Here is a 10327-nt window from a genome sequence, read left to right on the forward strand (position 1 = left end):
ACATGTAAATGGACTCATCACTGCCGTATGGACAATCCTTGAAGCCATTCAACGACAGCTTAGTAACTCCCCTTGGTGTTCTAGTGCCAATCTCACTCACATACAAACTAAAAAGTGGATTTTTTGCGGATATAAAGATTAGATACCTATACCGACAGCATATTATTACCGAATCTTACATATTAGACAGTGTTCGCGGACACGCGACATCTTAAGCTTAACTTGTGTAGCTTGTGCAAAAGAAATCTGGAGTATATTATAGTAAAGCCATGGCAATCACATATTTATGTAATTGTGATTGCAGAGCTGTTCTAATATGAGCCTTATGTACTCTATGTTAAGGGATGAGTGTACATTTTTGAAGAGTCAATACAAGCTATATAGGAAATTATGTTCAAAATTTATTTAATGATTTTTCTATTAATAACAAATGCTAGAGCTCATTGGGCTGCTCACAATACTTGCAACAAATGCTGCGTCTTTATATTACTCACATTATATACATTTATTTTGTAGCTTTACTTTACTTTTTGAAGAGCATTTAATTCTCGTATATAAGTTTTATTATGTTACCGGCATTGTGGAGTCTCCAGCAAAAGCTAATTTAATAAACAATTTAAACAGCATTGACTGCAAACCAGCCATGAAGGCACTTGGGCACGGGCCCATTGGTATGAAAGTCGCAGCGACCTAGCTCCGTCATGGTTTTGGCGCATAATACCAGAAGACCAACATAGCGATCGTTCAGGCCACCAACTACCATTGAGGCGAGTATGACACCATCATCTTCGCTTTGCGGCTGTGGCGAGGGCACAAATATGGGTTCGCTGGGATAAACGTTATGCTCGCACCAGGTCCTGCAGGTTTTATCGACAACGTCCACCTTAATAAGCTATTAACGGGCTAATTAATGCAGCAGTCTTTTGAAACATTATGCTTTACAATTGCTTACCGTGCCCGGATTTTGTGCATCTACATCGGAGCTAATAGCGTAAAAGTAACGATAATTTTTGCCATTATATTGCTCGTAGTATATTCTTGGCGTTTCGCATCCCCAGTCGCAGAGCATTTCAGGTCGCAAATAGATGCCTGAAGGGCCTTGATAGGCAGTCGCGCTGCAGTTGCTCAAACTGACCAAGTTAACAGGATAGCCTTCGTCACAGCGCTGACGCTTTGAAGCCTTCGGAATACAAGGGCTATCCTGCTTGCCATTTGTGGCCAAGTACGTTATGTCTGCGTAATGCGAGGCAGAATGCCTTAGCCGACTAGGTGGCGCCGTAGCTAGACCAACCAGAGAGAGCGATTTGACTAAACGTCGCTTGCTTGCGCTTGGCATAGAAGCAGCAGCTGGGGCTCCCAGCGGCAATACAAAGCGCAGTGGACGGCCGCGAAATAGAGTTGCATAGTTGGGATTTGTTTGCATATTGGCTATGGCCTCCAGATACATGCAGTTGATCATCTCGGGATTCTTATAACTGCAAATATCCACAATAACATGACCATCCTGCTCGTAGGCATTAATGATGTGCAGGTAGAAGAAAGCTTCCGATTCATAGCTGTGCAATAGTTTGCCCGTGACGCGCTCGACGAGATGAAATAGCGTTGGCTTATCCTCATACCACTTCAAGCAGGCGGACAGATTTTGACTGTACAGCTGTGTCTTGATGTATTCCGTCAGCGATACTGAAAGCGGCTGCTCCACAATAATAAAGTAATGTTCGGTGAGGCCGAAAGTGTGCATATAGCCGGGATGCAGCTTCCAGCGGCAGGGCAATGTGGCCACCACGTGCGCATCCTCGAACATCTGTTGACCATTTGGAAAGCAAATAATCGAATATGCCGGTCCCGACTTGGTCATGCTGGTGCCCAGATTATAGACCGTGCCGTTGGGCAGCACATGCGGATGCGAGGTGTGATTGATGATGCCCACAAAGTCTGTAGTGCAGATGCGTCCCTCTGTGGCCAACGTGCAGGGATTAATGCTGCAAGAACACGGTATTATCAGCATCATTTAAGTACAAACAAAAATATTACGTATACGCACCGATGCATAAAAGGCGTCTCGGTTAAGGTATAGTATTGATCACCAAATGGATATATGGATATCATGGAATTATCAGTGCCGCTATCTGGCCGAAAGATGGCACCAAATTTATCAAAGATCGAGTGACAGGGATCCGGCACCGCAGCTGTTCCAAATTCAGTAACCACAATGCGCTGAGCCGCGCGATTCTTACGCAGCGTCTCCGTGTCAACAAATCGGTTCTGATAGGTCACCCGACCATGCTTAATAGCGAATCGATGCAGTAACGCCGAGCAGTCAAACAAATGTCCAAAACTCTGATCACCCACCTTCCAGCTGCCGGGTCCATTGCGCAGTAGACTGCCATTAAGCCAGGTGGGTATGTGCCCAGTTATGTGACCTTCCAGTGGCGTCAGTATCTCCTGCTCGCAGCTGCGCAGCCAAACATCCGACGAACAGTTGGGATAATAACGACCGCTGCCATCCAAGCGCGCTGCTTCAGGATCGCTGCGTTGCTCATCGTACTTGACCTATGTGAAATGGATTTTAGATTTGGTATTGATTGGCACGATTTGTGCGTCAGCCTAGACAAATGAATAATTTGCGCTAAAGCCCAGGGCTTTAAGGGGATTATCCACTATCGCATTCCATGCATTGTTCATAAGCAGCTGTGTTGGCTTCCATCATTGAGCAAACAAATTACAGCACAAGCAATTTTTCATTTGAATTTCTTTCAAACATTTTTAAGTAATCTTTTAGGCATATTTTCGGAAAAACTTTGCCAAAATTTCGTCAAAAAAAAGAAGTAAATATTACTGCAAACTAACCGCAAAAAAGTCACGCATAAAGCTTTTAAAAACACGAGCAGACATTGCATTAGTGTAAACAACTGGCAACGTAAGGTAAGTTGTATTTAAAGTAAACTCGAGTAGCGCCTGCACTGCTAGAAGCCCAAGCGACAACTGAATAGTTTAGCCAAAGCATTTGCACCTCGTCAGCACAACATACCCCCTAAAAATACAGCTGGTAAGTGATTTGTGGCCTGGGGGCTGCGCAATGGGCGGCAGAAACTGACCCTAAGCAGTACGTCCAGCGTTATTCATAATTTTGATTGACAGTCTTGTTGCCGTAGTTATGTAAACTACATATATAGAAAAGCTTTGTCAGCGCATTTTTACCGCTTCGATAGCCGTTGAGCTCAAAAATAAAGAACATAAGTGCGGACATTCTACTTATTGAGGCAACTAACATTTTTTTCCTTAGTGTAGGTAAACAACGAAATTGAATACACACATCTTACTGGTCTGACCTTGTTGCTGCTAAGTAACGCTCCATATTTCATTGTTTCAGTTGCTGAAGCCACAACAAAGCAAAGTTGAATGCAAGAGAACATGATGATGAAGTAAGTAATAAGGCTGTCGACTTCGCCCTAAACAAATATTACACTGCAACGCATTGCGCATACGCCACGTGGTGCATGTGACTTAAGTTCATGAACGAATCAATTGTAAGCCAGCCTCTTTAGCAAGCAATTTAAATTCATACTTGTGTCTGTATGCTAAAGTATAGTATTCAGGTGCTTCTCGGACATTGTTCCAGTTTTGGGCTAACAGATTTAAATTGGTTTTAATTATTGTATCTAAATTATGCAGCTGCACTTATAATTAAGAAACTTATGAAAGTTGAGATGTAGCTGCTATACATACGTACGTATTTATTATTTATTTGATCTTATCATATTGCGCAAGCGACACACCCATCTCTATACCTGAGAATATAATAGATTGCACTTTCGAAAATAATATGTTCGCAAATAAGAAATGACTAAGTTATGCGTATCATAAATTTTTGGCGCAAACTAAAACTTATTTTATTGAGAAAACAAAAATTTTGTTTTATTCATGTGGATCGAGCGAAAGAGACACTTCGGCTGATCACAAGCATATCACAAGCATTTGCTCAGGCTTTATGAAAGGCTTGCGCTCTCACCTTCTATGTGTGTGTCAGCTGGCAGGTGGTCAGCCAGCAAGTGAGGCCACATGCAGGTCAGTCGTGTTTGGACTGTTGGCGGTTAAACAAGCAGTGAACAGTCTTACAAAATAATACCTAATAATAGAGAATATCAGCAACTTTGGCTGAGTTATATCACTTTGCATGATATTTTTATTCTTTATTATGATTTCCTTTAATTTATGATGCAAATGCTTAGAATACAAATTAATTGTAAAATAACTCAAAGTAATTAGATTAATAGTACAAGCAAAATATCTCTTGTAACTGTCATTTGTTGGCGTTTGCTTAAAACAATTGTTTAATATATGAGTACCTGATAAAAAGTTTATAATAATATAAAATAAATTAAAAACAATTAATGTTATAATAATCAAATAACAATTCATAAATAGTAGCAATTTAATTGATTGCAAATTCAAACGTTACGCGCCAAGTGCTGATAAGCGTTGCAGTGATTAACAGTGTTGGCAAACGCATTAAACAGCAAAGACATCAGCTGTTGTTCAAGAGCAGCAACAAAAACAGCTAACGACGCAAAATAATAAACATAGCCGAAATATTTTTAGTTATTAATTAACCCAAATTAACGCATTCTATTACTAGCTACAACAACAACGCAAACGCAGCTCTAAGCTCGTTCCATTTATCCAACGAGTGCAACTATGGTGATGCTCTAGATTGCAGCGGCGACTTTAATCCAACGACAACAAATTCACACGCCTGCTTCACACACTACGGCTGTCCCAACGAAATGGATGGCGGCCAGCAGTGTGGGAACCGCAATGGCACACCACACGCCAAGTCAGCCGTTAGTAGAATACCACGTGTGTCGCCCAGACCGCGCCAAAGCTTGACACCACGCATTCGAAGCGCTGTGCAACCCGTTTTCCATGAGCGATCCAATAATGAGGATAATGCGCTGTTGTCGAACGATCTGTGGAAGCTGGCACGCAAGACGGGCACATTGAATTTGACAAACAAGGGCATGGCACGTGGTAAGTAGCATGCCAAAGCTGATTGCAGCTATTGTTTGCCATATGTATGTACGTAGTGGTTACGGCCAAGCAAATGCAACGTTGGATGTCTATAATCGAGCCGCTAAAAGATGTGCCCCAAACGTACGTGGCTTCCGACAATAACAAACTTATGGACAGCAGCGCCTTGTGGTTTCACTATATGTAAAAGCAATTAATTGATGTATGATCTCAAACTTGACCTTGGCCCTGGCTAAACCATAAATGAGCATTGTGCAAATTACACGCATCAGTAGACAGACAGCGCACAGTAAAATTTACAAAATGTTTAGTGTGATCGTCAATGTGTTGTTTAGTTTATGAGCTGCGTTTGCTGCTCACGGAAGTGTTGCTGACTTTGACTGTTGTCTACTCTCCTTCAAGATTGCGTCCTCGCGCCAAACACGCAAGGAGCTCACATCGTTTTGCATGTGTGGTCCGTATCCGCGTAGTAGGCGCTACTATCAGATACGTGAATTCCAAATGGCCTCCTCAGCCGATGAGCTGGAGAGTGAGGATCCCGAAGATGAGCTCGAATTGGATGAGCCACCGGTGCAGTCGAGTCAAGCCAATAGTACATAGTTTGCACTGTTTTGAAATGTTACAAGGGTTTTACTATTTTTTCTCCCACTTCTCTTTTCTTTTGCAGTGCCCGAGCGCATTTACGATATTAATGAAGCGGATGAGGACAGCAAAGCCGCTACCTTGGAACAATTATGCATCAAAGAAGAAGACGCCTGGTGGAATCAAGTGCCCATAAGTAATCTAGATCTAAGCTCAAATACGCTGACACAAATCTCGCCAAGAATTGAGAACTTGACAACGCTGACAGTGCTGCAGCTGCATGACAATGCGCTGGTCTCCTTACCACCACAGATTGGCAAGCTTGAAAAGCTGGTACGCTTGAATCTTAGCCACAATAAGCTTAAGGACTTGCCTGCTGAGCTTTACAGCTTGCCAGAGCTGCGGCACTTGAATATCTCATACAATTTATTTATTGAGCTTAATCCCGACATAAGCAATCTACACATGTTGGAATTTCTGGTAAGTAGCATTTATTTTAATACTACATAATAACGGTTGCGGTATATAATAATCCAATTACTAAACGTCTGGCTTGCTAACACACTACAATCCACCATAAGGATGCTGGCAACAATAACATTCAAGAGCTGCCCGGTGGCATTGGTTTCCTGGTGCGTCTAACTGCGCTTTTATTGCCCAATAATCACATCAAGGAACTACCACCCGACATAGTCAATATGCGCTGTAAGTTAAGCTGAGACAAACAAATTTTTATTGGTTCTATAGTAAACGAATAACGCTCTACGCCAAAGCATTGCAAAAACTGGATTTAATGAAGAATGATTTAAGTTCCATGCCAGAGGATATGGGTTTGCTTAGAAAGCTGCAGTGCTTGTATGTGCAGCATAACGATATAAAGGAGCTGCCGGATTTTGAGGGCAATGAGATGCTCAATGAACTGCATGCCAGCAATAATTTTATAGAGGTTCGTATTACAATTGTTAATTTTCTTTTGTCTGCTGTCAAAGTATTCAACTTGCCTTAACTTTGCAGTGCATACCCAAGGACTTGTGCAGCAACTTGCCGCATTTAAAAATTTTTGACTTGCGCGATAATAAATTGAGCGACTTGCCCGATGAGTTGTGCCTGCTGCGTAATCTAAATCGTCTGGATGTGTCCAATAACTCCATTAGCGTCTTGCCCGTCACTTTGTCGTCGCTGGCGCATTTGATAAGCCTGCAGGTGGACGGTAATCCCATCAAGACAATACGCCGTGATATTATACAATGTGGCACGACGCGTATTTTAAAAACACTGCACGAGCGTGCTCAGGCAAAGGTTAGAGAAGAGGGTGGCGCTGAGCTGGCAGGCGTCAACAGCGCGACAGCAATGGGCATGCCTAATTTGCCTGGCAATATGCCAGACAAGTAAGTAGCGTTCATTCTTAAGTTATGCAACCGAAACTTATAGCTGCATGCAACAGCAGCTGCCTGCAACAGGATCCCATGCAGTTTGAGTATCAATATTCTCGTTTCATGCCCACGCCAAATAACTTTGAAGGCTATGCAGCTTGCTATTCAACAGCACCACGTTTATCATATAGTAGTATGCCCGAGAATAATTTGTGGCAGCAACAGTTGCAACAAGCCAATTGCTATATGAGTCGCCCTTCCTTCTATGGCTGTGATGCTAGAGCAATGGCAGAGCATGAAGTCTATGAGCGCAGTGAACGCTGCGTTGTAAATCCACGTTGGGTGTAGTGTATCACCAAATTTCACGCTTGTCTATTTTCATTGTTTATGGCTTTTAAATGTATTAGAAATAATGTTGCATACTTATTTGCGCTTTGAATTTTTACAGGTACAAACTGCGACATTCACGCACTTTAGCTGTCAATTTGGAGGAACTTACTAATGTGCCCGATGAGGTGTTCCAGCTGGCCGCCGCCGAGCAGGTGCATGTGGTAGACTTTGCGCGCAACAAGCTGAGCACACTGCCCAATGGGTATAACACACACATATAGAACTCATTCTTTGTGAAGAGAAACTAAATTTGTATACAGTTTGCAGCACATGCGTGGATTGGTAACAGAGCTGGTCTTGTCGCAGAATATAATAAGCAGTGTGCCACCATTTATATCGCAATTCACACGCATTACATTTCTGAATCTGTCCAACAATCTGCTCAACGGCTTGCCCGATGAGTTCGGTGTGCTAAGCACCCTTCGTGAGCTCAATATTGCTAACAATCGGTACGTACTGTATGCATATGAACTAAACAATTATTAACTATATATTATACGCAGCTTTGAAATCTTGCCCAATGCTTTGTATGAGCTGCAAGGCCTGGAAATCTTGATTGCGAGTGACAATCACATCAAGGCCCTAAATGTTGCTGGCTTGCAGGCCATGAAGCGTTTAAGTAATTTGGATTTACGCAACAATGACATTGACAACATACCACCGATATTAGGCAATTTAACAAATATTACGTACGTGCAAATTTGTAAAAATATTATTTGGCATAATTTAATCAATTTATTTGTTTGCAGCCATTTGGAGCTGATTGGCAATCCGTTTCGCCAGCCGCGTCATCAAATACTAATGAAGGGCACCGATGCCATTATGTCTTATCTGCGTGACCGCATACCCATCTAAATCACAAGCAATAACTAATTGTTGATTAATTTATTTACTAGCGTTAGCTACACATGCGCTCCCATACAATATTTATTGTATTAGTTTTGACAAGTAACTTAAAGAAAATTATGTATAAGCAGTTGACATGCATATACGCCGACACACAGACACACGCACATCCTGTGTGAGTGTGTGAGTGTGACTGCGTATGTGTATGTATATTTGGCCATATCCGCGCAGTGTACAGTGTACCATAAAAATAGGCAAAGAGCAAGCAAGTAAACTAGTCAGCAACAGAACTTTCACTTTGTTAGCAGTTGGCCAAATGCTTGCAATTAATAAATACCAAATAAAAAATGTAACTAAAATTGTTGGCATAATTTATTTGTGTTCAACCACCTCGTTGCGCAGTCGTTTGGCCAAGGTACGGCGTAGCTGCAATGCTGTATTCTCGGCCTCATCAAGTGGCGCTGGCACTGTTAACTCCACATTGTCCAGCATCTGCTGTGCTACTTGCGCTGAGCTGGGACGAGCACCAGGCAGCGTCTGTGGCGTGCTACGTGCCAGCGTGTCCTGCAATTGTTTGGTGCGCGTTTGTTTTTTAATTTCGACAATCTTATCACGTTGCTGACGCAAATACTCCTGGCGTGAGACCACATCATTGGGATCAATCTTTTCCTCACGTTCGAAAAAGAGATTCAAGCGCTGCAACTTGTCCTGCACTAGATCAATATCTGCATCCTGCTCAGCTGCAAGTGCTGCCTCAGGACTGCCCAGCTCCTTTTCCATTGATTGCGCAATAAGTTGTGCATCCTCATCACTGCAAAGCTGAACAGCTGAGCAACTGACAACTGGCTGGGAAGTCAAGTCAAACACTTACCTTTGCTCAACATCTGTGGCATTTGCTTCAGCTGACTCGCCTGCAGCACTGAGGCGCGCCAGCTGATGCTTCTCAATGAGATCGAGCGCTTGCAGCTGCAACTCCACATTGCGTTGCGTCATCATGCGTATAAAGATTTTCAAATCATTCGCAGCCCATATCTAAAGGCTAAACATTAGCAAAGGGATGTCTATCATAGCCAATTGAGCTTAGGGAATTACCTGCTGAAAGAGCACCTGATGAAAACGAAATGGATTCTCGCCTTGCCCCTGCTGCTGGCAGCCTTCCAGGCAGGCTAGCTCAAACTGTTCCGGCGTTATATGCATTTCCTCCATGAAGCTGCCCAGCATAAAGTCCACCAGATTCTTGTACTCTTCATGGATTTGTCGTATCTCCGCATCGTTCTCATCCAACTGTAAATTGGGATCGAATACTGCATGCGAGCAGCAGTAAGAATGCAAAATCATGACGTGTCTATCTAAATTTACATACCCAAGGACTTTTGTTCTATAAACGTTTGGGTGCCTGCATTCCAAACAGGTCCATGTAGAAAACAAACCAGCGAATCAAAAACCCAGGAATCTTCAGCAGACATTTTCGTTTTAAACTAAAGAACTTTAAAAATGTTTTATAACCCAACGAATATTGTCCTCAGTATATTTGTTATTGAACTGGTTGCCATGTTAACCAGGAACATCCCCCAGTGGCAATCGCTTTGCAGAGTTGTCGAACACAAAATAAAAGACACGCTTGTTGCAATTTTTTGTAATTTTTGTTTAAAAACTATTAAAAACTATTATTTTAATTTACTCAATCATAATATATAGAGATGCTCAAATTATATTTATATATATATATATATATGTTAGGTATCGTATTTTATTGTATGTAGTTGTGTATTAGGATTAGGGCATTAGGATTAGACAGCAATATCATATACATACAATACACAGGTTTATGCTTATATCATAAATACTACGTATAAACTATAGTTTTCTTGTATTATGTACTTAACGTTTGCGTGTTTATTGTTGCAGTTCAATCAAACAAACAAACAAAAACAACAACATGAAGAATAAATTGGTATATCTATTCATTCATACTTATAAGTATGTCAATCTGTGAACTGTGTGTAACTCTCGTGTATCTATTGCTCAGCTGATTTAAAGGAAACCATTTTTTAGCTTCAGTTATGTAAATGAAATGTGAAGTGTGTATAAACTAAATAAGATCG

General features: G+C 41.8%; 3 protein-coding genes across 8 annotated transcripts; 1 reads left to right on the plus strand and 2 right to left on the minus strand.

Moving 5' to 3' along the window:
* Nucleotides 1-553: 553 nt before the first annotated feature.
* LOC108603808 (carotenoid isomerooxygenase) lies at nucleotides 554-2936 on the minus strand. Its single transcript, XM_033293940.1, has 4 exons — nucleotides 2851-2936; nucleotides 2045-2553; nucleotides 953-1982; nucleotides 554-892 (listed from the first exon to the last, which is right to left on the minus strand). The coding sequence occupies exons 1-4, from the start codon at nucleotides 2893-2895 to the stop codon at nucleotides 617-619; spliced, it is 1860 nt and encodes a 619-aa protein (XP_033149831.1). The 5' UTR covers nucleotides 2896-2936; the 3' UTR covers nucleotides 554-616.
* LOC108603807 (leucine-rich repeat-containing protein 40) lies at nucleotides 2771-8582 on the plus strand. Of its 6 annotated transcripts, none has more exons than XM_017992906.2 (12): nucleotides 2775-2925; nucleotides 3292-3425; nucleotides 4640-5031; nucleotides 5699-6093; nucleotides 6195-6318; nucleotides 6387-6559; nucleotides 6628-7001; nucleotides 7058-7330; nucleotides 7435-7578; nucleotides 7637-7825; nucleotides 7880-8065; nucleotides 8126-8582. In XM_017992906.2, the coding sequence occupies exons 2-12, from the start codon at nucleotides 3403-3405 to the stop codon at nucleotides 8229-8231; spliced, it is 2379 nt and encodes a 792-aa protein (XP_017848395.1). In that variant the 5' UTR covers nucleotides 2775-2925; nucleotides 3292-3402; the 3' UTR covers nucleotides 8232-8582. The 6 variants fall into 6 exon arrangements, with proteins under 6 accessions (XP_017848400.1, XP_017848395.1, XP_017848396.1 ...); XM_017992907.2 differs by having other exon boundaries at nucleotides 2776-2925; nucleotides 7061-7330; XM_017992909.2 differs by lacking the exon at nucleotides 7058-7330 and having other exon boundaries at nucleotides 2776-2925.
* Nucleotides 8583-8594: 12 nt separating this feature from the next.
* Nucleotides 8595-9737, minus strand: LOC108601454 (cilia- and flagella-associated protein 36). The gene is made up of 4 exons (XM_017989351.2): nucleotides 9586-9737; nucleotides 9315-9526; nucleotides 9094-9254; nucleotides 8595-9033 (listed from the first exon to the last, which is right to left on the minus strand). The coding sequence occupies exons 1-4, from the start codon at nucleotides 9686-9688 to the stop codon at nucleotides 8595-8597; spliced, it is 915 nt and encodes a 304-aa protein (XP_017844840.2). The 5' UTR covers nucleotides 9689-9737.
* Between the last annotated feature and the right edge of the window lie 590 nt (nucleotides 9738-10327).

Source organism: Drosophila busckii, chromosome 3R (genome assembly GCF_011750605.1).
Source record: "Drosophila busckii strain San Diego stock center, stock number 13000-0081.31 chromosome 3R, ASM1175060v1, whole genome shotgun sequence".
NCBI lineage: Eukaryota > Metazoa > Arthropoda > Insecta > Diptera > Drosophilidae > Drosophila > Drosophila busckii.

Excerpts from the sequence above, each read along its gene's own strand:
- LOC108603807 (XM_017992906.2), top strand. The coding sequence starts at position 3,403 with ATGCAAGAGAACATGATGATGAA. Across the intron at positions 7,331-7,434 it reads GTTGTAAATCCACGTTGGGT|GTACAAACTGCGACATTCAC; the intron begins GTAGTGTATCAC and ends GAATTTTTACAG. Across the intron at positions 7,579-7,636 it reads CTGAGCACACTGCCCAATGG|TTTGCAGCACATGCGTGGAT; the intron begins GTATAACACACA and ends ATTTGTATACAG.
- LOC108603808 (XM_033293940.1), bottom strand. The coding sequence starts at position 2,895 with ATGTCTGCTCGTGTTTTTAAAAGCTTTATGCGTGACTTTTTTGCG. Across the intron at positions 1,983-2,044 it reads GAGACGCCTTTTATGCATCG|CATTAATCCCTGCACGTTGG; the intron begins GTGCGTATACGT and ends GTGTTCTTGCAG. Across the intron at positions 893-952 it reads ATGCACAAAATCCGGGCACG|CTTATTAAGGTGGACGTTGT; the intron begins GTAAGCAATTGT and ends GCCCGTTAATAG.
- LOC108601454 (XM_017989351.2), bottom strand. The coding sequence starts at position 9,688 with ATGTCTGCTGAAGATTCCTGGGTTTTTGATTCGCTGGTTTGTTTTCTA. Across the intron at positions 9,255-9,314 it reads ATCAGGTGCTCTTTCAGCAG|ATATGGGCTGCGAATGATTT; the intron begins GTAATTCCCTAA and ends TTTAGCCTTTAG. Across the intron at positions 9,034-9,093 it reads GCCACAGATGTTGAGCAAAG|TGATGAGGATGCACAACTTA; the intron begins GTAAGTGTTTGA and ends TCAGCTTTGCAG.